The sequence below is a fragment of the Rhinolophus sinicus genome, chromosome 4 (genome assembly GCF_057876585.1).
Source record: "Rhinolophus sinicus isolate RSI-liver-muscle chromosome 4, RSI-T2T, whole genome shotgun sequence".
Classification (NCBI taxonomy): Eukaryota; Metazoa; Chordata; class Mammalia; order Chiroptera; family Rhinolophidae; genus Rhinolophus; species Rhinolophus sinicus.
The window spans coordinates 105,851,195-105,875,937 of NC_142504.1; the positions used below are offsets into that span (position 1 = coordinate 105,851,195).

A 24,743-nucleotide genomic window follows, 5' to 3' on the forward strand; every position below is an offset into this window, starting at 1 on the left:
TTCCATAAGTGTAAGCTATTGTTATTACAATAGTTGTTTCATCTTTTTACAATTTTCCTGTAAATAGGTTAAGAATGAATACAAGCTAAGGAATAGACCTTTACTGACGTGTTTTCATCAGGGCCATGTGGTGTCTTCCAAGCTCTGTTAAATCTAGCCCTTGTTCTGGGAAGGACAGAACGCTTCTTCTGTCCATATATTTTGGTACGAGGCACTGGGTTAAGTAGCCTGTGGTGCCCTGGGTTCTTGTAGAGGAGAGGAACTGGCATTCAGGCCAAGGGTTCATAGTGATAAAGGCTAAGATGGCTTAGTTAGGGGTTGGGGGTGGGATCCAGTGACATGGTGGATTCTTTCTGGGATATTTGCTTCAGAGGAAAAGTCCTGGAGCTGGGGACTGAGGTACAGGAAGTGTTTCACCAGGCAGATAAAGCCGTGGTGGGGCCGAGAGAGCACGGGGGCGAGGGGGTGGTGAGGACTTATGGGGAAGATGGAGGCAAGGACTCCAGGGCATACATTCCTGCGGTGTCTGGGCAGGAGAGCAGGGTTCGGGCAGGTGATTGGCAGTGGGAATGGAAAGAGGACAAGTCAAGGACACTTGAATTTTCTGGCCCGAGCAACATGGCAGATGGAGGTGGCGTTCTCGAGATAGGGAGCTCTGGAAGAGTGCCAGATGGGACCAGGAAGAGAGTGAGTCCAACAGGAGACAAAACTGTTGAAAAATGGAGGGAAATGTCACCAACCCGCAGTATGAACCCCCCCCTTTAAGGTGAACCCAGTGAAAAAGCAGCCATGCTCTTGGCCATTTAATTCTTCTCATCCATGCCGGCAAAACTCAGTTATTACTCAGTTATGATTTGTTACTTGGCAACTTGCCTCCAAGAGGAGTGACAGTAAAATCATTTGTTCACACCCTCTTTCTGTTTTTATCGAGGGCCCACTATGTGCCAGGCACTGCAGTAAGCCCTGAGGACTCAGCAGTGAATAAACCATGCAAGTGCCTTCTGGCATGGGGATTACATTCTAGTGAAGAGAGCTAGACAATAAACAAATAAACAAATAAACATGCACCATCCAGTTGCAATATGCACATACATTTATAATAGGTCAGTGATGATCAGGGTCACCAAGTGAGAATTTGGAGAAGGAAGCAAGATGGGGTCTTCTTCTGGAAGGGTAATCAGGGGTGGTGACATTAGTCCAGAACCTGGAAGGAGGGGAAGGAATGTTCTAAGCAAAGAAAATGCTGTGAGGGAAGAAGGGTCCATTCAGGGGGGAACCAAATGCAATGGTCCTGAGGGCGGAGCATGGTTGGTGTATTTGAAGAACGGCAGAGACCAAAGGTGCTGGAGTGGAGAACAGAGAGATGAGGTCAGAGTGGTGGGGTGGGGTGGGGTGGGAGGATGGCCCAGGCCCTGTAGGGTCTGTGGGCTGCCTGAAGGTCTTTCCATTTTACTCTGAGCGGAGAAGCCTTTGGACGGTTCCAGTAGGGCAGTTGCATGGTCAGATTTATATTTCACAAGACTCACTCTGGCTGCAGGACAGGAGACAGGAGACCAATTGGGAGCTATTGCAAGTTATAAGAAAATGCAAAAACCCAGCTTCTAGGGGTGTGTGGGTACAATATTATCTCATTGGAAACGAGACATTATCTCATGGGAATAATCACAGCTGTGTGATTATTCCAACTAGGAGCCACATTTTTAAACGTTGTTTTTTAAAAAATAGGTTGTTGATAAAACTGTCTAAGTATAACAGACGATTATGTACTAAAATGAAGGGACCCCCTTCCAGTCTCACTCCCCACAGTGCACCTTTGTTAACAGTTACTTATGAATTCTTGCAGAGACTTTCCATATATTTATATGCACTATGTTTTTCTTTCCCATGAATAGGACTATACTATATGCTATACTATATACACTAATTAGCACACAGCTTTTTTCACTTAATGACTTAGCATTGGCATATTTCTCTATTTGCATGCAAGGACCCGCCTCACTGATTTTAAAGGGTGCCTGGGATGGCCTTGTGGGGTGGGCCATCAAGTATTTAACCTGTCCCAGTAATGGGCATGGAGATAATTTCCATGTTTTGTTTTTTTGCTATTTTAAACAACGATACAATGTATGTACATATTTGTGCAAATGTATGAGCATGCTTGCAGGATAAATTCCTACGAGTGCAATTGATGGTTGGTGCATCTAACAATTTGATGGACATCTTCAGATTTACCTTCCCAGCCACCAGGTATGAGAACGCCTGCTTTTCAAACCTCTACAACAATGGCTGATGTTGTACATTTTAGTCTTTGAAAACTCACTTTGACTTTAAATCTTCTGGGAGCGCGGACAAAAATGAAGCATGTGTACATTTATACGATGCTTTCAATGTTTCAAACTGTTTTCATATTGAGCCCATTTAATTCTCAAAAAAATCTTAGGAGGCAGAAAGCCTGCTCCTCTTTAAAAGAATCTAAGAAGTCATCATCTCCTCTTTTCATAGAAGAGGAAAGAGAGAAGAGGTATGATTTTCTCAGTGTAAAAAATTTAGACAAAACCAGAACTCACGGTTCTAGTTTTTCCCCCACAGCCTCACCCCGCGAGGCGTGGTCCACCCAGAAGCCTCTGCCCCACCCCCACAGCTGCATTCTAACCAGCACCCTGGGGAGGGGTGTGGATATAGCATGCCCCCTCCTGAGGACATCTGACTTGAGCTCTGCTTCTGAGGGGAGAAGGGGACTGACTTACTCTCCCCAGGGAGGGGAAGAGACAGATGGTGGGAAGGGGGGGTCCTGTGTGAGCAGCTGCAGGGCACTGTGGTCAGATGGCTAATCGGACAGGACCCAGCACCCAGGGAGGGCTCCGTGACTGTTGCCTGAGCTCATCTGGGATGTTGCACCCTGGCCCAGTCGGGCACCCTTTTGCTCTGACTGTGATCAGCAAATCCAGCCCTGATCCCCGAATGCCTCCCTCCCTCCTGCCCGCGGGACACTCCCTTTGAAGGATGTTATTGTGGGAAGGACAGGAAGCCAGCAGGTCTGTGTGCTGAGTGCAGATCAGAGGCTGAGTGCAGACCCATAACTTGCTGGGGGGAGGGGCTCCAGCGGTCCCTCCCTTCCCATCTGTTACACCTCACCTCAGGCCCTGACTCCCACAAAGATGATGGGGGTGCTGCTGGGCCACGTGCTCTGCCCAAGTGGCACTACCCTGAATTTTTAAATGCAGCCCACCCAGATCCGGGCACCTCCCTGCCACAACCTCACGTTAAAACTCTAGACCCGGCTGTCCGGTACGCAGCCACCAGACATGGGGCCCATTAGATGTGCTGCAAGTATAACACACACACCAGGTTCTTAAACACTTAGTAAGAGAAAAACGTATGTAAAGTAGCTCAATAATTTTTTATATTGGTTTCCTGTTAAAGTGATCACATTATGGATTTATTGGGCTGAAGTATATTAAAATGAATTACATCTGTTTCTTTTGACTTTTAAAAATGTGGCTACTAGAAAACTAGGTGGCAGATGTGGCTCGAATTATATTTCTACTGAATAGCGCTGGTCTAGACATCTTGTGCCTTACCCATCGTCTTTGTGGCTGCTTCCAATCCTGCCTGGAAGGAGGTCGGGTGTGAGGGAAGGAAGGAAAGAATAAAGCAAGAAAGGGAGAGAGAAATAGGTGGCAGGAGAAAGATGTTTCCATCCAGGGAGGTGACCTAGAGTCAGGTCTCAGTACTGCTGGATGGTTGGGCCACCTTGGGCAACTCACCCAAATTTCTGTGAGCTAGAATTTTCTCATCAGTAAAACAGAGGTAATAGTTGCCTGACAGGAGTATTCTGAGGTTTAGAAATAACCCCCAAATCGCCCAGCGCAGTGACCAACCTGTATGACTTGCTCAGGGGAGTACAGTATTTTTCCATCGCAGCACCTGAGCCAGCACATGACAGGTGCTTGAGAAAAGATTTTGACCCACGAATGTTTGAGGTGTGGGTGGGAGGTAATCGCCAACCCCATCTGTTGTGGAGCATTTTACCCCATTTCTATGTGCCCACCTGCGGGACTGAATGGAACCCCTGTGGAGTCACCTTCCTCCCCCTGGCTCTTTCCTGCCAGGTTGCAGCCTCTTCACATGTATTCTGTGTGCTTGTTGGTTGCATTGTTCTCCCTCGCTCCCTGGGGACCCGTCTGGGAAGTGCCCAAGTTCCACCTGGACAATTGCCGGCAAGCGTGGTGGACGAATTTGCTGCTGCTCAATAACTTCCTGTCGGTCCAGAATTCGGTGAGTCCCAAGTTGTTGGCTGTGAAAAGTGAGTCACCCGAAGGTGGTATCTCACTTCACACAGTTCGGTGAACTTTTCAAGGGTGAATCCAAGTCTGGTCCCCTTTCTTCTGGCATATGCTCTGGAGTGATGGTGCTGCTGCAGGAAGGTGGGCTGTGGGCAGGGAGACTAGCCTCTTGTGACAGGGCAGCGGATACTGCACCAGTCTTGGCAGAGACAGTAACTGTGAAAAGCAGAGGGAGGAAGCAGGTAGTGGGCATGGAAGGGCCAACCACCTACGTGAGTGTCCTGGAGGCAGCTGACCTGCTCCATCACGGTTCCCGCCCCAGTCCATGTCACCCCACAGGGAAGAGACACTTCTTCACCTCCACACAGAGAGCCTGTAATGGGATGGAATATTGCACCACACGCTCACCATAATGAATTCTGTTTCAATTGCGAGCCAGATCTGACAGAGCAACACATATGTATATATTGGTCGTGGCTTCCCTAAAGCCCCGATTTCCTCACAATGAACTTGGAGCAAAGCAAATGAAAGTGAAATAGCTGTAATTAAATCATGTCCCTGATTTCGCATATGCTTTGAAGTACAGCTGTAAAGAGAATCACTAAAGTGTGGCTAATTGCCGCACATAACCACTTACTAACTAGACGGCCGCCTTCCCTTCTTCCCAAGTGCCAGCAGCTTCGACAGGGCGTATGTCACCATGTCACCGTATAACTGCCTCCAGGTGGGCCCACGTCTGTGCCAGGGCCCACAGGGATAGTCTGGGCTGTTGGCCCAGATGTACTGGCTTGGACCCTGTGTGGGAACCAGTGGCAAGGACATGATCCAGTCGCCTCTCTGAGGTAAAGCACCCCTGAAATCCTCGGAAGCAGAGGTGTGAAGGCCGTCAAGCCGTGGGCACTTGCCAATTTCCCCTCCATGGAACTTGTCTCTAACTGGGACAAGAAAAGCTGTCACTTCTGTTGGATAAATCTGGTCTCGCTTGGATGGAAGGGGAGGTGACTTTTATCACTGAAGCACTGGACAGAATTGCCCCCAGGAGATCAACTATATGGTGATGGAAAGAGAACTGACTCTGGGTGGTGAACACACAATGTGGTATATAGATGATGAATTACAGAATTGTGCACCTGAAACCTATGTAACTTTACTAACAATTGTCACCCCAATCAACCTTAATTAAAAAAAAAAAGAATTGCCCCCCAGGAATTTCCTCACATTGAAGAGGTAATACAGGTAACTGCCTCATTTCACACAAACATGGACAGCCTGTTGAACGATGATGTGGCTTTGACCAGACGATCTCATGTCAATCATGCGTGGGAACTCTGGATTTCCCACATAACTGGTCTGGAGCCAGGCCTCTGTTCTAAATGGAAACCCTCTCTCCACCAAGAGTGGGGGTGGGGAGGGCGGGCAAGGTAAGGAAGAGAGAGCAGTGACCCTTCTGACCCCAGCCACACCGTAATGACAATTGTTCCTTACATTCGTGTAACAAGATAGAGTTTATCTCCCACAACTGTCCTAGGAGATTAGCTATTATTATTATTTTTTAAAACAAGAGAAAAAACTTGTCTGAATTTCCATTTTGTAAAATGGAACCTACCCTCCAGGCTTGTTAAAGGATTTTAAGAATATAATAGATGAAGTGAAGGCTATGAAATAGCTGTAACTCAAAATTCCTTGCTCTCCCATGGAAATCCCCCCGCCTCCTGAATTCCTTCTCTGGTCCAGGAAGGGAAGACCGTGTGAGGCAGAGATGGGACACGATGGAGAGAAGTAACTTTTCCTCTCTTTTCAGTGCAACGGCTGGACGTGGTACCTTGCTAATGACTTTCAGTTCCATCTCACGACACCAGCGATCCTCTTGGTCCATGGAAAGTGAGTCTCATTGGGCAAGTTTTCTCCCCACGTGGCCTGTCTCTCAAGCTCCTTAGAGGGTGCTCCTGTGTGTGGCTGTCCAACCCTAAACATGCCAGATCTCAGAAGCTAAGCAGGGCTGGGACTGGGTCGTACCTGGATGGGAGAGAGTGTTCCAGTTCTGGGCAGAGCAGCCCTTACATTTTAGGATATGAAGTTTTCAGAAGAGTTTGGAACGTGGATTCCTCCACTGTTTACCTTCTGCCACGTTCTCCTCTCATCTTTGTCTCATACACATCAGTCGTTGTTGTTATAGAGTTGTAATCAGTGCGTATGTAACATCTCGTGCTCAGCTTTTTCCGTTTAACTGTTCTCATAAACATTTCCACATATTGACAGGACCAGCACACTTGCCAGGTGTAGGATTTATATACTATTTTTATGGTTGGGCATCTAGATTGTTTCCAATTTTTCAAGATTATAAATGGCACTACAGTGAATGTCTTTGAATACACTACTTTTTCTCTTAGTTATTTCCTTGGGAACACATACGCGAGTGGAGTTACTGGGTCAAAGGGCAGGAACAATTTTGTGGTGCTTGTCACATACGTATCGTGAGATTGCTCTCTGGGAACAGTGAAGTAATTTACAGTGTCCCAAGTCACACATCAGCATACCTGCTGTTCCCCATTGGACATTTATCACCTGAATTTTTGTTAGTTTTAGAGAAGCTCAAAGGCCTCAATAATTCATGGAGAGACTTATAGTTTGTGGATTATCCATGCCATATTTTAAAAGATTTATTCTTCTCATTCGTTAACATATGTGTTCAATTTAAAAACACTGGGAAAAAAACATTGGGATGAACAGAGGGGAGCACAGTCACCCTAGACCCATTTCCTCCCTCCAGGAGAGGCGAATTTCTTGTCAATATTTTGGTGTGTATCCTTCTGATCTTTTTTCTGCGTAGTTTTTTATATGTGAAAGGATTCTGCAAAATACACTTAGTATCTTTTTTTTAATAGTTTTAAAGAATAAGTATTTCCCTATATTACTTTATTTTTAAAGTAAACAATTTTAATATCTGCATAACATTCTATTCCATGAATGAACTATAGTTTACTTGCACCTTCCCCTGTGTTAAATACTTGGATTATTTCCAATTTTGTGCCTTTATAAATAATAGTCTGATAAACATTTTCATGGTAACCATGTATCTCCAACCCCAATGGTTCTTTAGAAATACCCTTAAGAAGAACCACTGGGTCAAAGGGCATAAATGTCTTTTGGGATCTTGAAGCATAATAACAAATTACTTCCTTTAAATGTTGTATCTATCAATACTCAGCTCTCTGGCCATCTAATTACACCGTTGCCAATATGGAATATTAATGGTAAAACAAAACAAAATATAAACTTTGTTATTTTGGTACATAAAAAGAAACACTCATGTTTCACATCCAACTTGTGTTTGATTATTAGGGGGCAGAGCTGTGTTACAAATATGTGTTGACCAGCTCTGTTTCGTGGTTACATTTTATGCCCTGTATAAGGCACACATTTAAATCTCAGGCTGCCCTGTGATGGCTCCCATTCAGGCCACATGCAAACATTCAAGCTCCTGGGCAAGGAAAATGCATCCTCATTTTAATTTAATTTAAGAATTGAACACTTCTTTAGTGTTCAAAGAGGCAAATCTGCTTCTTTACATCCGTATCTTAAACACACAAAGCCTTCTAACTGAAATGTAAAAGATTTTTCAGCTGGCCATTAAAAAAATTGTTCCATAGCTAACCACTATGAGGTGATTTGCTGGTATAGTGAGTTTGAGTCAGAAGACGCGGGTTCAAATAATGACAGGTAAATGACGAACTGGGGGACCCAGGGTAAGTCACTGGACTCTTACTGTCATTTTTCATATCCATGAAATGGAGGTGAAAACACTTCACATCAGGGTTGGAGGACAAAGTGAGGTCGTACGTATGGGAACCAGCTCAGTGCTTGCTTGTTTGTGATGTGCACCCACATGTGATCTCAGTCACCTGTGCTTTGAGATTCCATGTAATTGTCGTTGTTGTGCGGGGGACCCGCTCGCTGCGCCATTTGTCATGCGAGGCGGCCTGTGGGGTCTCTACTCCCGCTCCCCACATAAGAATGCAGGATACGGTGAGGCCAAAAAGGAACACCCACCGAGTCCTACCACTCTAGTCTTGCTGGCGGCTGGGTTGGAGACACAGGAAGCAGGAGCCACACTATCCGCAACCTGCCGTCCACTTGTCTGCCAACCAACCTCACTTGCTAGCTGCAATCCGCCGTGCCTACTGCAATCCGCTCTTGCTAGCTCAGCCACCATCTTCTTGCTAGCCCCCATTTTCTACTAGTGTAGCCACAGCAGTTATATTAGTGGCCAATGGCTCACTGGTTACAGCTGACGGCCATCCAATCACAGTTGATGGCCATTTACTACCTGAGCCAGCACCTTTCTATGTGAGGCCGAGAGCCTGGAAACTGCACTCCTGGCTCTGTCCCCACAGCCATTGTCTGCAGCTACCATCCCTAAGCAGTGGCCGTCCCTCGCCTTTCCCAGTCTCTGCAGGTACTGGGAGGAGGTTGGCTGGCGAAACTGCTGAGTGTCTGCTCAGTTGGACCTGTTCAGCATTGGCCATCTCACTGTCTTCTCTGTACCATTCCTATTCCACAGCGGGTTCCCTCATCTGTATAGCCACTCCCCTTCCTCGGTTTCCTCTCTCACCACCCTTTGTGGTAGATGTTGGTGTGGGACAGACTTTAATGAAGGCTTCCTGGATTGGAGGTTTTGCGTTCTTCTTTGGCTCAGCCTGACCCCTTCTCACACATTTCCGGCTTCACCACTTCTCAGTCCCTTCTGCTCTGAAGGAGGTGGGTAGATAAGGAGACCAGGAGCAAGTACCCAGTCCCTGGAGGGTTGGGTGTCTGTCCCTATATGTGTATTACAGAGGGAGGGAGAGGTGAGGCCCAGGTTCTCCACTACCCATTCCCCCAACCAAAGCATCCTAATCTCATGTCTTATTTTCTAGGGGTGCAGGGGGAGGCAATTTTTGATAGCATAATAGAACTGATAAAAGCATATGAGATCCACTATGAAAATAAGATCTGATGGTCACGTTGCTATTTATTATGGGACTAAAGGTAAAAAAACAACAAAAAACTCTGAACATCGTTTTCTAGAACGACCCACCACTCCATGTCTACTTTATTTATACCCGCATCTCCCCAGGATGAGGCCACTGAGAGCAGAGGCAATCAGAAATGAGTGCCATCTCCTCCCTTCACCCCAACACAGAATCAGGCCAGGAAGGCCAGGAGTACATAAGGTGCCTGTGGGAGGGGTGGTGAACACGGTCCCCACCCAGGCCCCTGAGAGGGGTCGACTGATCACCTGGAGCGTTCCTGGTCACTGGGTCCCCTGCTGCCAGGGGAGGAGCTCCCTGAGCCGGTGCTGAGACATACTCAGGCCCACCAGGGCTCTCTACTTGAGTGGACTCTCCCTCTAGCAAGAAAGTCAAACCCTAAAAGCTCCCTCATGGGATGGGGAGCAGCTGGGCCCAGCAGAGCCAGGGCTGGCCAGTTCTCTGGGGCTGTCACAGTCTGTCATGGGCTACAGCCCCTCGGAGGACTCTGGAGACTGCCGCAAGTGCCTGCAGGGGCAGGCGCAAAACATCAGCGGGCTCGGCCGCCCTGCAAAGAGGAGAAAGAGCAAGTCTCTGCACGCTTCCTCAGAGGTGGCATTTGCAGTAGGATGCTCTGACTGCTGGTCCGAGTAGTTAGTGAAGGGAAAGCAAGAGAAATCCTGGCAAGGATGATGGGGGGCAGACAGAGGCCTTTGAGGCAGCCCAGAATCTTCTCAGACCAGAGGGAGATACTCTGCTCTTCCTTCCTCCTCTTGGATGGTGGCCCCCAAATGGGCCTTTCTGAGGGACCAACACTAGTGAGAGAATGGGGTTGGTGATCAGTGCTTGAAGTTCTGGGCCTTTCTCAACCTCATTATCCTGGGGGCAGTTTCCTCCAAGAGCCAGAAGATACAACCGCTGATCTGAATTGGCCGAGGGAACACCTTAGCACCAGGCCATGGGTGCTGTGGCCAAAGGTCCTGCTCAGCGACTCGGGCTCAGGAGGACAAAGGACTAACAGGAGGGAAGGTGGGGTATGTGTCGCTATCTGTCTGTCTGGTTGTTTTGGTACCTCTGTGTATCAGTTTGCTCGGCTGCCATGACAAAGTACTACAGATTGGGTAGCTGAAACAATAGGAATTTATTTTCTCACAGTTCTGGAAGTTACAAGTGAGAGATCAAGGTGTTGGCAGCGTTGGTTTCTTTGGAGGCTTTTCTCCTTGGCTTATAGATGGCTGTCTTCTCCTTGTGTCTTCACATGGTCTGCCCTCTGTACGTGGCTGTGTCCTAATCTCTTCCTCTTGGAAGGGCACTGGTCACATTGGATTAGGGCCCATCCGTATGACCTCATTTCACCTTACTTAGCTCTTTAAAGAACCTACCTCCAAACTAAGTCATATTCTGAGGTGCTAGAGGCTAGAATTTGGGGAGGCACAATGCAGCCCATAACAGTCTCAGGCAGCTTTATTAGTTGAGTTAGCTAGGGGAGACTTGTCTGACTCCTAAGACAGGTGCCCTGCATTGGGCTCAAGTTCCCCAGGGAGTTAAACAAATATTTATTTGGGTGAATGTGAGTTTTTCTTAGATGGCTTGACTGGATGGTTTACCACTCACCTAGGACAATCAGTTCTTAGTACCTCCCCAGTTGACACCTGGCAGGAACCGACTTGAATGTCCTTGTGACTGAGGAGACCTGACTCCAATGTCAGCATCTTTCCCAGAGGCTGTAATAGAAGGCAGATTCCAATCCTTCAGCTAAAAGCCAGTACTATCCAGACTTGTGACTCTGCAACTACATTTAGCTTTTACATGGAGGGAGGGATAAAAGGTAGGCTTGTTTCCTTCAGAGGACACAATCACAAAATGTCAGTAATTCAAGGACAGAGCCAGAGGGGCTGGCAAAAGTCACAGTAAATAGACAGCACTGTTACCATACCACCCCCGCCCGTACTCACGGCAGACATTCCTAATCAATCACAGCACTATTGAGCTAAGACTCCTCTGTTCCACCCAGTAACACTAACCTAGAATTGGCACTCTGGATGAAAATCATTTGCTCCCTGTATCACTATGGTGATAACTGAATGGTATCTCATCCCTTCTTCATGAAGAACCTTGGCAACTTCAAGTGGAATAGGATTAGCAAAAGCATCATCCAGGCGGAGTTGTGCACGTGTGTTTGACATTTCTCCTATATCACTGCAGATCCTCTTGGTCCCAAGCCCCACAATTCTGAGTAGGTACAACCAGACAGTGCTTCACTCTGAGCCTGTGTCCCTAAATCTCATTTCCTGCCCCAGCACCTCCTACATACTATAGCTGGGACTCCTTCAGGAACTTACACATGCACAATCCCAAAGTATGGAGGAATTAATTTGTGTGGGGTCACCCTTGACCCACGGGGGATAGAAGACAGTAGGAAAATGCTTCCCTCTTTCATCCCCCAGGGCAGTTTTCAGGTGCATTTCATAGGACTCTGCAGAACATTCTGGAAGAATTGAGTGTTAGCCACTTGGATAACTCATCCTTGCATTGACTTTCCCTGCTTCCCTGTTTCACTACCTCATCCCTCATTCTACCTTCACACGAACTACGTGCACCCAGGTATTTGTCTCAGACCCTGCATCCCGGTGGGGGGGTGGCAGAAATCCCCAGATTCCCTGCCTTTGTGCCTGGAGTGGGTACCTGTGCACTCAGTGTCCCATCCTGCCTCGCATAGTGCATTTCTTTCCCAAATCAACCACCACTATGTCCCTATGTCCGTATGATGCTTCATAGGTGACAAGAGATATTCCCAAGCATGGTCTCATTTTGAGCCACAGAGAACCTCGGGGGGAGGAAGGTAAGGATGCCTTTACTATTCCTTTCTAGACAGGAAACTCAAGTTCAAGGTCCTGCCCAAGGTCAAGTCTAAAGACTAACTCAGGTTCTCCAGTTCCAGCCCAGCTCTCACTCCACTCAGCCACAGCTACCCCCATATCAGCCTCTCTCAAAGGCAAGCCTAGCAGGGTGCACAGCTGATTGCCAAGGTTTCAAGTCTTTCGCGTCCATAAATTTTGCAGTGAAGGAAACTGAAGGGCACTCCCGTCAATGTCCTCTCTTCTTTGCAGAAGTAAACATGTCCTCGTCCTCCTCGGGGCTATGCTGTTCTTGGCGACGTTCACTGCCACTGCTCTGCTCACAGTGGCTCATGGCCTCCCGGTGCCAGATCCGTCAGAAGCAAGGTAACTGCGGTTCCCAGGCGGCCGGGCTCTGTCCCTCGCCTGCCCTTACAATGGCCAGGACCTCCCAGGGAGGGCAGCTGCAGGAATGCCCGGCGGTTTGCACTGTGCTCACAGGCTTGTGGAAAAACTGGGAGGGAAATGTTTGGCCTGGATGGGAAAGTTGATTGCACTTTTGTTTCGAAACTTCTGAACCTTCCAACTTGTACTAGGGGGGTGTCTTCTCGCCACTGAAATGCTTCTCGGAGGAAAGGAGCGCCCCCACGTGGCTGTATTGTGTTTCTCTTCCAGTGGCAAACTGCTGCTGGGAGGCTCTATTGTTGGATGGAGAGATTTGAAACTTGAGGAAGTTGGGGTTACTCCTTTAAGGTCACCAGGCTAGTAAGTGGCAAAGGTGTCAGTTGAACCCAGGACCTTACCCACGAGGCTATTTTGCCTCCCCAAGGAAGTATGTATAACAATTCTTCCTTTAAAACACGTTGTGTATAATTATACAGGAAAAACTTCCACATTAACCTGTTAATCTATTCTCAGTGCAGCATTCAGAGTGAGAAATGAGTGCAAATGAAAAATGAGACCTTGTCAGTCATCTGCTCCAATTCCTCCAATGGCGATCCATTGCTCCCTGTGTGACCTCATCCACCTCTCTCCTAGCTGCCGACTCTTGGCTTCCTCACTTCCACACGCCAAGGTTGCTCCCTCCTCGTGCCTTTGCATTTGCTCCTCCCTCACACTAGAATGCTTTCCCTCTAGAATCTAGGTGTGGGCAGGGCTTGCTCCTTCACTTCCTACAGGTGTCTGTGCAAACATCACCTCAGAGCAGCCTCTGCTGACCCCCCAATGAAAAACAGCCCAGAACCATGCCTGGTCCATAAGTGCTCAGCGTGTATTTGTGAGTGGAATGAATGAATGAATGAATGAATGAATGCACCCTAGGCCTTCTGACCTGGGGGGCATCGTGTTATGGCCCTCCCTCATGTTATTGCGTCAGAGGAGGCTCGCTTCTGTCTCGCCCAGTGGTTCTCAACTCTGGATGCACATGAGAGTCCCCTTGGGGGGCTTTTAAATCCCACTGATTCTCCCAGAAAGTACCATCTCAGCCCAAAAGAACCATACTCTCCAGGGGTGTGGTTCAGGCAACTGAATTTTGTATGAGCTTCCAGGAAGAGATTCACTTCTTTCAGAAGAGGTTCACTTCTAAGAACCATATTTTTAGAGTCAGCCTGACATACCAGCCACCAGAAACTACTATTGACAATGAACGCAGCCATCCTATTTCCTTGGGATCTAGGGCGGAGGGGCTGAAATTCCAAATTTCAGCCTACAGCAGGATCACGAGGTCACTGTTTGTGGATCTTTACTGAGGAAATGACCAATGTACCCTCAATTTCCTTTGGATTTTCTGATTGCCTCAATGAGCATCTGAGAGACCAGACCAAACATAACCTTTTGTCTTATTTGCTGTGTTTTTAGTGAGAATGCGACTGCATTGTATTTCTTGGAGTACTACACTAAGCCCTACTGCCGGTTCGGGCCATTCCTCGTGGGCCTCTTTCTGAGCATTTTCATGCACCAAAACCACCAGGCAAACATTCTCAAAACCAAGGTAAGGTTTCCCCCTGCCTCACTGGCAGGGCCAAATCTGTTTGTGACGGGGGTGACCCATCTGGCCAGGCTCTTCCAAAGCCACGGCAGGAACACTTTATTGTGTTGTCATGTGCTGGCGATGCCTTGGTGCTAGAGAATACGAGGGACCTTATCTCCTTGCCAGAGCCTGACTCTCCTTCCCTCATTGAGTCCCTCAGAAAGCACCAGACCTGGACCCCAGTGGGGTCCCATCCATCAGCACCTCGGTACAGATGCAGGGAAACCACCGATATGGGGAAACACACTCAGTGAGATTACAGTGGCAATGAGCTTACTTTTCATAGCACATGCTCTTTGGTTTTGATGGCCAGGATTCTCGGTCGGATTTAATGGTTCCATCTGAGAATCAGGATGTAAGGTGTCTATAAGGAGAGCAGTTATTACTGTGCCTTCTGGGGTGGGCCTTAAGCACACAGTTCCTTCCCTGGCTCCATTGTGAGTAGTCATTCTGGTTCATCAGTCAATCATGTTACTGTCACTCAAGCCGGAAACCTGGGTTCATCTTGGAAGCCTCCTGCTGGTTGCCCACTCTGCCCCATCCCACCAGCCACCATGCCTGCCGAGTGCTTCTCCTGCCATCTTCTCTTAGCCTCTCTAACTGACCTTGTTGAAGCTCTTCTCATTCCTTGTCTGGACTTCTTCAGTACTTTTCTTGCCTCCAGCCTTGTTGACCTCAAATCCATCCTTGGGCAAGCAGTTTTAAACACGACCTTGGCCTTGGTCTTGAGCTGTGCAAAACCTTTTTAGTGGCTTCCACTGATCCATAAATACCACAAGACCTGTGGGCGGGACATGTGTTACCCACCTCCGATTCCCCAGCACTTGGTTCTGAAATCCTGATTCTCCGCAGGCATTCAATAAATGAATGAAAGAATGATAATTTGCTTCTCAGTGGAAAAAGGACCAGGAATTCCCTTGCACGATTAGGGTACAATGCCGGCCCCAAATTCCCTGTGCTGGGCCCCACCTTTGTTTGCCTAGGTCTTGTGGGTACCTCACCTAGACATTCCAGCGAAGGCTGTGGTCCTTGGAAAATCTTGTGGTACTCATGGCAGGAACAGGAGATAGGGCTTAATTGGAAGGTACGGCTATACAGGGGCCTATGTGACTTCTCCAATAGGTCAGAGTTATGATATTACCCTGAAATGCACAATTCAGTTGTAAATTACAGTGGAGTGCCATTAAAGAGGTGCTTCAGGGTAGCCCAGGTTACACGGGTGCCCAGGGAGAAAACGGGTGCAAGCAAAGGGGACAACCTAAAATGGAGATGGAACATTCGGGAACCACTCTGAGGACGAGGTTAGGACCAGAGAGCATGGAGTTAGACCACAGTCAAGCTGAGCTGGAGAAACAATGGAGAAGGATGGGTCAAAACCTTTAGAAGCCAGAAAAGAAGGACACAGAGGCCAAGCTGGGGGCAGCTGGGGCATATGCCATGGGCTAGGAATGAGGTAATACAGTGTGCATTCTAAGTAATGGATGAAAGGGGATTCCCAGCTAAAACAGGGGACTTGTGGAGAGCCCCTGAGGAAAAACCTTTTCTGTAGCCAGAACTCAGGACAGGAACCTGAGACCCACGGAAGAAAGAGATTCTCTTAGTGACAAGATAGTGGATGGATAAGATGCTAGTTCAATTCAATGTAGATGTCGTCATAGCAGCTTGAGAACTGGAAGAGAGAAGCAGGGGAGACCCTTAGAAGATAGATCTGAGTCTGAAAAGGTCAGGTAAGGTGACTAAGATCTAAGATATGGAACTGAGCCCAGGAATAGAATTTAGTGATTAGTGTGTGGCCCAGGTAGGGGCTGTGTGCTAACAGCCCTCACATTCGTGGTGGGGGCAGAACCAATCAAGAAACCTTTGGCTTAGGGACAGCATGAGAGATTAGTAGTGGTGGGAGTGGGTTAGTGCATTATCTTTTTTCTTTTCACTTTCATTGAAAAACGATTCAAGATTCACAGCAAAGTAGCAAAAGTAGCCCAGGAAGTCTCATGGCCATTGACAACCAAGAAATTGACATTGGCACACTCCATAGACCTTAGATCCACCAGTTTTATGTGCACTCATTTATGTGTGTGTATAGTTTTGTGCAATTTTGTCACATGTGTCCATTTGTGTAACAACCACCACAGTCGAGGCAAAGAACTTCTCTGTCACCACAAGATCTCCCTGGTTCTACCCCTTTATAATAACACACCCCGCCCTCCCCTACACTGCCCCAACCCTAACCACTTGTAACCACTAATCTGAACCTTCCGTTTTAGTCAAATTTGGGCACTGATTGAGGTTTACAAATACATACCTAAAGTGACAGTGATAACACATAAAAAGGAAGTTGCTGTAACAGGGAGTAAACACACAATGGTCCAAACGCACTATGAATGGCATCTTTCCTTTCCCTGTAGGCACAGGCTCTGCTGGGGTGGATTTGCTCCCTGTCCATCATGTTTGCAGTGGTCGCTCTGGCCTACACAATGGATGACACCTCTGTCACCCCCTCAGCTGCCGCTGCTCTCTACCAGGCCCTCCACCGGACCTTGTGGGCAGCGGCGGTCGGCTGGGTCGTGTTTGCATGTCAGGAAGGCTATGGAGGTATGATGCCTGTTTGGCTCACACGGTCCCTTTAAAGATAATTCATGTGGAAACAATGCACACAGAGGGCTTTGACTTGTTGATGAGTGACTCAAAAACATCAATTTGTCTTACAGACCGAGCACAGAGCCCAAAGCCCATGTTCTGCGTTTCTGTGAGACAGTTGCCTTCTCAGAGAGTTGATTATTCAATGGGGTTGGGAAAGCGGAGAGACCGGGAGACTCCACTAGGCTGAATAACGGTCCCCAAAGATATAAGGTCCTAATCGCTGGAACCTAGACGTGATTAAGTCAAGCATCTTGAGATGGAGAGATTATCTTGGATTATTCAAGTGGACCTTAAATGCAATCTCATGTATCCTTATAAGAGGGGCAGAAGGAGATTTGACCATATACGCGGGAGACGGGATATGAAGAAGGAGCAGAGAGATTTGAAAATGCTGGCATTGGTCGGAGTGATGTGGCTGCAAACCAAGGAATGCTGGAAACTACCAGAAGCTGGAAGAAATAAGGAATAGATTCTCCCCTGGAGCCTGCAGAGGGGATATGACTCTGGCAACACCTTGATTTTGGCCATGACACTGATTTGGGACTTCTGCTTCCCAGATTGATGAGAGAATAAATGTTTGTTGTTTTAAGCCACCGTGCTTTTGCAATTTATTAGAGCAGCCATAGGAAATAAATCCAGAGCCATACAAAGTAAATACACTTATATTATAATTTCAGATGCAGATAAACACAGTGTCTAAAACTAAAGCAGGAATTGGAGGGTAACTGGAATAGGGGTGCATTTGCAAATATGTGGTACAGAAGCATTCCAGGCAGAGGGAGATGCTAAGGCAGAGGTCTGCAGACTGGAATGAGCAGAGCAAGTGGGAGAAATAACAAGAAGACCAGTGAGACAGGGATCAAGGGTCAAGGGGACAGAGAGATGGGAAGGAGGACAGAGAGGACGGCAGCAGACAGGTCCTGCAGGAATTCAGAGGCCGTGGGGAAGAATTTGGATTTTATTCTAAACACCATGTGACATAATCTGATTTGTGATTTAAAAAGATTAATCTGGATGTTGCACGAATGAGAGCAGAGAGACCAACAGATCCATTACGAAGCTACTGTAACTGTCTGTGGAGGAGCACACGTAGGATCCATTGAGGGTGTTAACAGAGAGGGGGTGAGAAATGCTCAGCTTCGAGATATGTTTCTAAGAGAGATTGACAGCACTCTGTGGGGTTCGAGACAAACAAAGGAGTCTGGGGTGGTGGCAAAACTTTTGTCTTGAGCCACTGAGCCAACAGTGCTACACCACCGGGTGCGTGAGACAAGGCTTGTGCAAAAGAGATGCAGAAGTTTCCTTTTCTTTCGTGGCTTAAAACAACAGAAATTGATTTGCTCACTGTTCTGGAGGCTAGAAATCCAAAATCCAAAATCCAAAATTCAGGTGATGACAGGGTCCTTCTGGAAGCTCTGGGGAAATCTGTGCCATCGTCTCCTAGCTCCCGATGGCTGTCGGCACCCCCTGGCCCTCCTTGGCTCATACGTAGGTGCGTCACTCCAGTCTCTGCCTCCATCTTCACGTGGCCTCCTTCCTCGTCTCTCCTCTGCGTCTGTGTCTCCCTTTGTGTCACTTATAAGGATGCCCGTCTTTGGAGTTAGGGCTCACCCTAATCCAAAATGATCTCATCTTAATTACATCTGCAAAAACCCTTATTCCAAATGAGGCCACATTCTGAAGCTCCAGGCTGACGTATGTTTTGGGAGACCACTGTTCAACCCACTACAGATAGCAGGAAGTCCTATGCAGAGAGGGACTTCTGACTGCATTTAAGTATAATTAATTTAAAGGAAATGGCCACAAGCTTGTGGCTATTATATGGGAAAGCACATTTCTAGAACTATGTCAAGTTATGGAATCTTTGCCCTGAAAGAGGCCTAGAAGTTGATCAAAGCAAGCTGCTCAATAACAGATGAAAATGGTATGTTGGCGATGGTAACTGCCTCGGCCCAAGGCCCAGCAGCTGGCGAGGGTGCGCCTTGAATCAGAACCTGGGGGAGTGAAAGGACTTGGCACCTTGTTTTATATGTGGACTGTTTGGTGCTCAGGGGTTAAAACCACATTAAGGAAGTAAACTGACTATAAACTCAATATTAGCATCTCATTTTTTCTTACTCCTGCAATGGGAAGTTGGCTTTAATTTTTTTTTTTTTTTGGTATATTCTCTTAATAATTATAATGAATAAAGACCTTCTTGCAAGAAGTTCGCAGACTTAGGTGCAGAACCCAGAGGGAGCGGTGGTGACAGGGTACCTTCACAGGCCCAGAGAGGGGAACTTGTGCCTCCGTGAATGTGTACCGTTCCCTCCAGGTTTGGTAAACCGGCTGCTTTCCTGCGGTATGTGGACTTTCCTGGCCGGCATCAGTTATGCTTGCTACTTGGTGCATCCTACCCTCATCATCCTCTACAATGGACTTCAGGAAACGCTTATTCACTACACTGACACCAACATGGTGAGTAGGCCCAGCTCTCAGCTCTGTGTAGCATCCCGCTCAGTTCTCTTCTGCAGCAACAAAGCTACCTATTGGCTTTGTGAGAAGCCTGGGTCTGTTGTTGTTGTTTTTGGGGGCCTATTGTTCTTTGTTTTTACTTCAGCACAGGATTACATCTTTGTTGTATCTTTAATGTGTTAGGACTGTTTGTCTACAGCTCCACTCATGCAGCCAGGATGATACAATTTAATATCCAAACACAATAGGACTCTTGAAGTAAGATTGTGTCCACTGTACCCCTCTTTCTCTCCAGTTCTATCTCTTCTCCGGACACTGTTTGCTGACCTTCATCGCTGGGCTGGGCCTCACACTCTTCATTGAGAAACCATGTCAGGAACTGAAGCGGTGCCTTCTGGGATCAATGCCTGCAGGGCCAGGAACATTCTAGTAAAACCCAAAAGAATGGATGGCCCTTTATTGGTGGTGATGGACAGACGTAGGGGTGGCCTCATTTATGTAGTGAATGCTTGTGTTCCTAAAAAGGGGTGTGAATCTGATTCTGTGAATGTTTACAGTATGTAAGTTTCCTTGTTTAATATATAAAAGAGTTCTAGGATAATCTTTTTAGCAGCATAATAATCACCCTCTGATGTACTTTTTAGCAAAAAAAAAATTCTGGATATTTTTGATCTGCTTCTGTATTTTCTATATAAATGATCACAGGAAAACATCAAATGTAGTAAATTTAATGTAATTTGGGTTAAAATGCTGACTTTCCTTATTAAAATTACAGTATGTAGTTGTCCTCACCATAATTGTATTTATGTTATTATAATACCTTTGTAGACTCGTAACTTTGTCTTGACCCCTCGGTGGTATAACTCACTAGCGTGTGCAATTATGGCTTTGTTGTTACAAACCTTCCAAACATTATCTTTTCTACCACGTGCTCCCTGTTATGGGTTAAGTTGTATCTCCCCCAAAAGATATGAAATCCTAATCCTCCTAGTACTTTAGGATGTGTCCTTAGTTGGAGATAGGATCTTTACAGAGGTGATCAAATTAAAATGAGGCCATGGGGAGTGTGTGTGGCCCTAATCCGACTCATGTCCTTATAAAAAGCAGAAATCTGGACACCAGTGACAGATATGCACAGAAGAAAGAACATGTGAAGACACACAGAGGGAAGATGGCCATCGTCAAGCCAAGGACCACCCAGGATGGTGGGCAAACCCCAGAAGCCAGAAGAAGCCAGGAAGGATTGTCCCCTGGAGCCCTCACCAGAGCACGGCCCTGCTGACACCTTGGTCTGGGATTTCTGGCCCTTGGAATAGTGAGCTGATACATTTCTGTTGTCTGAAACCAGCAGTTTGTGGTTCTTTCTTTGTTATTGCAGCACTAGCAAACGAATATAGTCCCTCAACAAAAAGTCCCATTGGAGAAGGAAGAGACCTTAGCAAGTGGTTTCTATCTTGACCCCCTCAGTTTCCAGCAGTGAGACCCAAAGAGAGTCGTAAGGCCAGATGGAGAATCTGGAGGTCTAGGTTCCTGCCTTAGTGTGTTAACCATCCCTACTTACATGTGTCTAATATTGCTTATAACAGCGTGCTCTGTGTACTTACTAATGGAAGGATTTCCTCACAATCGTGAGGCTACAAGGAGTTTCCCCATCTGTGTATGCTCTCTTTGCCCTCCAGTGGATCTGTGAGGAAGACCACTTAAGGGTGGGGAGGGCTGCAAACCTCAGTTCCTTTGACCGGCAATTGACAGCTAATGTCCTTTTCTAGTTAGTCTTCAGGAACAGGCCACATCTCCCTGAGGTCTCGCCTGTTGGCAGAATCTAAGCTGAGTGAGGAGACACGCCTCACCCTGGCCTGTTCAGTTTGTAATAAAACGCACCAAGTTGGCGGTTTTTTTGGGGGTAACTCCGAAGTTCTCGAGTTCCTCGCGAGCCCCCTGGTGGCTGGTTCGGCACCTGACCCCTCTGACTTAATTAGGCCTCACAGGAGCTCTTCAGGGCTACCGGCATTTACAGGAGGAACTTTGCAATCCAGCTGGACCCCAGCGGGAACTGACTCGCCTGCCAACATTGCTGAGCGCTCAAATTGCCAAGTGCTTCTAGTTATGAGGCTAGAAACCCAGGGCCTTGGAAATAGCTTCCCAATTACTAACATAACCTTTGAAAAATTTTTATAAGGAAAAAAATACCCTCTTTACTCTCACAATTTCATAAAACATAAAGTGGGGATAGGGCAGTCCAATTTGTTCTGGCTTTTGTTTCAGTCCAAAATGCCCTAGAAGTTGAAGATTTATAGACTGTGTGGACCTTCTTTGGATCCTGAAACAAACTGTAAAATAGCATGTAACATTTATGAGGCTCAATTGGAAATTTAACCACTGCCAGGGTATTAGATGATATTAAGGACTTATTGATTTTTTTTTTTAACGTGTAATGGTATTGTGGTTGGTTTTTGTTTTTTAAAAGAGTCCTTATCTGTTAGATGCATACTGAAATATTTATGGACAAAATGATGTAAAATCTGATATCTACCTCAAAATAATATTGGGAGGATGTGGGCTAGACGAAACAAGATTGGCCACGTAATAATGATTTTTCAAGTACACGGAGCCTCATTTTACTATTCTCTCTATTTTTGTATATTTTTGAAACTTATATAATAATGAAGTCAAACAAATTTCTAGAGGCCTCAGGGTCAGAGTAGAGTAAGCATCAGTAGATGGGTGCTGCCTCTGAGTCTTCCTGAATTCTGAAATCCATGTTCCATTTTCACATACCAACCTGTGGATAAAAACAGGTCCCATCAACAGTAGAGAACCACCCCCAGTGGATCTAAAGGAATGCCATCCCTCTTTAAATTCCTCATGACTGGTTTTGGGAGAGTCCAGAGATATCTCACCTGTCTGGTGAACTCCTGGACTCTGCTAGTTCCATTTTTCCAGAGCTGCTGTCCTCAGCCCAAGCCTGCCCTGCCACCAGGGCTTCTGGTGGGGACCAGCGTCTCCTACACACGCCAACGTCCCCACTCTGCCCTCCCAAGTGCACCGCCTTCTCCCGTGGCTTCTCTGGGCAGAATGTGGGCTGGGCTGGCCCGGTGTCCAGGCCACCATGTCCATTCAGAGCAGAAACAGTCTCCACAGATGCCACAAGCAGAGAAGTCCCCTCTGTCCCCATTTGTGCCATCTGTGCTTTCTCATTCAGGTTTTGACGCAGTGCAGCATGTTTTTATAGAAACTGCTCCTGCAGGATTTCCTCGCTCTAAGGTCCGTCTCCCTTGGATGCACTAGGAGTCTGTGGGCGCTAGTATGGAGTGGGACCCGTGACTGAGATTCACAAGGAAAAATGAAGCTTTCACTATATAATATTGAAAATCCCAATGGGCGCACAAAGAAGGTAGCATGTAAATAAGCCAAAATGACAGCATGGAAGTTCTTTGTTTGAAAATATGCAAACAGAAGCAAGAAAGAAGAAAAGCAAAATGGTGTGGAAAGGTTTGTCAGCTCAGGCATGCGAAATGAGCCAGAGCGCGGCCTTCTCTTCTATGTTGCTTTGTTTCAAGTAGAGTCGGAGTTTGGAACAGGCAGGGGCTTTAGAGATTATCTGTTCAGCGACATCCTTTTACAGTGATGCAGCTGAGGCCCTGAGAGGCTGTGACCTATCCAGATTCACACGCCAGTCACCATGGAGCCAGGACCAGAAGCCGTTCATCCACTGGTCTATGCGGGCAGGACAGAGGAGCAAAAGGAACACCTTTTTTCTCTCCATCTGCATACACGTTCTTATACACATAGAAGGTATATAGGTATATGTATGCATATACACATATATGCATATATATACATATTTATAGTCACAAACCTGTTCCTTTTCTTTCCAAATTTCCTGTTAAGAAAATTTAGAAAAATCAGTATTACCTGCCTTGATTTCTCTTACCTCCTCTGTGCACAGAACATTGATGAAGCAACAGCCACAGCAGTGGTTTCAGACCTGTGGAAATATCTGTCTTGTGGCAAACTTCCATCAACTCTCCCCCATTAGTGAGAGAAATCAGTTCCTAGGCTCTGCTCCCTTTGATTTGCAGATCTAGAAAGCTTTAGTCGCATGTGTTCAGGCGACCACAAGAGGGCAGCACCTCAGAGACCAGTGCAGGGCCCCATTTGCCTTGTGGAAATGCTCCAGAAGCTTCCTAGGAAAAATAGATTTGTTGAACTGTGATTAGAAGAATCAAGGTGTATTCATGGTTTCCTCTTTTTTTATTTTTTTATTAAATTAGTTTCAGGTGTACAAAACAATGTAATAGTTAGACATTTATCATTTATATTCCTCACACAGTGATAACCCCTCGCCCCCCATCTCAGTTTCCTCTTCAATGGCCAGCCTACTAAGGAATTTATAATGTCCTGAGAACCAGAATAAGTTTCCACTTAATCCTTTTGAAAATACATTTCTAACCTGTTTGTTATTTCCAACTGAAAACAACTTAACGTCTTTGCAGTGATTTCCACTGCCTTCTTTCTGAGGAACTTCAAATGAAAATTGCTTCATTTATTTTTCATTTGTTAAGATGAGGACTGCTTGTCAGACATGAGTTCATAGTTCTTGGATCTTAACACCCAATGCAGCAGGCAAATGCCCAGATATGCCCTTCCCTCCCCACCCTCACCCCCACCTAAGGGACAATGCTGGACCTCCATCCTGGGTGACAGAGATCTCTTTGGATTCCTGGGTCAGGGGACAGCTCGGAGGGCTGCTCAGCTCCAGGCTGCTGTGGGGATTGCAGGACTTCTGAGCAAGACTGACTGTGGGGCCGGCCCAGAGGTGCCGCATACCTAAGCACAAACATGGAATCCGCATCCCCCCTGGGGATGAGGAAAGGTCCAAGTGCCTCCTGGGACCACTTCGGGAGGAGATGCTCAGGACGTGGTGCCCTCCGGCATTGCTCGGCTCTCAGACTGACTTCCACAGTCTGTCCTGGAAGCTTCCTGGGTTTCCCTGTGGGTATTGAATAGAGTGTTACAACATTGATGATAAGCTCTCCCCGGAACTACAGTGAGACAGAAGTGCAGAGTAGGTGGTTTGGGGGCATGGGCCAAGGCAGAGCCCAGGGAGGTTTCTCTAAGCAAGTCCTTCCCAATGTGGTCCCGAGACCACCGCCACCAGCAGCAGTAGCACCGGGGAACTGGTTAGAGATGCAAATTCTCAGTTTCCAATCCAGACCCTCCTGCATCAGGCGGGGCCGACAATCAATGTTTCAACAGGCCCTGCAGATAAAATTCGGATGTGGGCTCAAGTTTGAGAGGCACCAACGCAGTATGTAAGTGGAAATGTTCATGGAAGCAAAGCCAGGTGGAACTCGCTGCGAATTACAGAGGACATGAGAGCAAGAATATAGGAAAAAAGAGTAAAAACTGAGAAGAAAAAAAATATTCAAGCAAGCGTGGAGTGCAAGAGCGTCGCCTCCCCTGCTGTGTGGTAAGAAAACCCTAG

General features: G+C 46.9%; 1 protein-coding gene across 2 annotated transcripts in view; it reads left to right on the plus strand.

Moving 5' to 3' along the window:
• Positions 1 to 24,743, plus strand: part of LOC109446167 (O-acyltransferase like protein-like) — a 65,276-nt gene that overhangs the window by 30,454 nt on the left and 10,079 nt on the right. For both annotated transcript variants that reach the window (XM_074339881.2, XM_074339882.2), the window contains exons 9-15: positions 4,113 to 4,278; positions 6,088 to 6,167; positions 12,406 to 12,519; positions 13,990 to 14,122; positions 16,567 to 16,753; positions 19,116 to 19,258; positions 19,551 to 24,728. In XM_074339881.2, coding sequence (XP_074195982.2) covers positions 4,113 to 4,278; positions 6,088 to 6,167; positions 12,406 to 12,519; positions 13,990 to 14,122; positions 16,567 to 16,753; positions 19,116 to 19,258; positions 19,551 to 19,685 — 958 coding nt within the window. In that variant the 3' untranslated portion in view covers positions 19,686 to 24,728. The remainder of the gene's footprint in view (positions 1 to 4,112; positions 4,279 to 6,087; positions 6,168 to 12,405; positions 12,520 to 13,989; positions 14,123 to 16,566; positions 16,754 to 19,115; positions 19,259 to 19,550; positions 24,729 to 24,743) is intronic.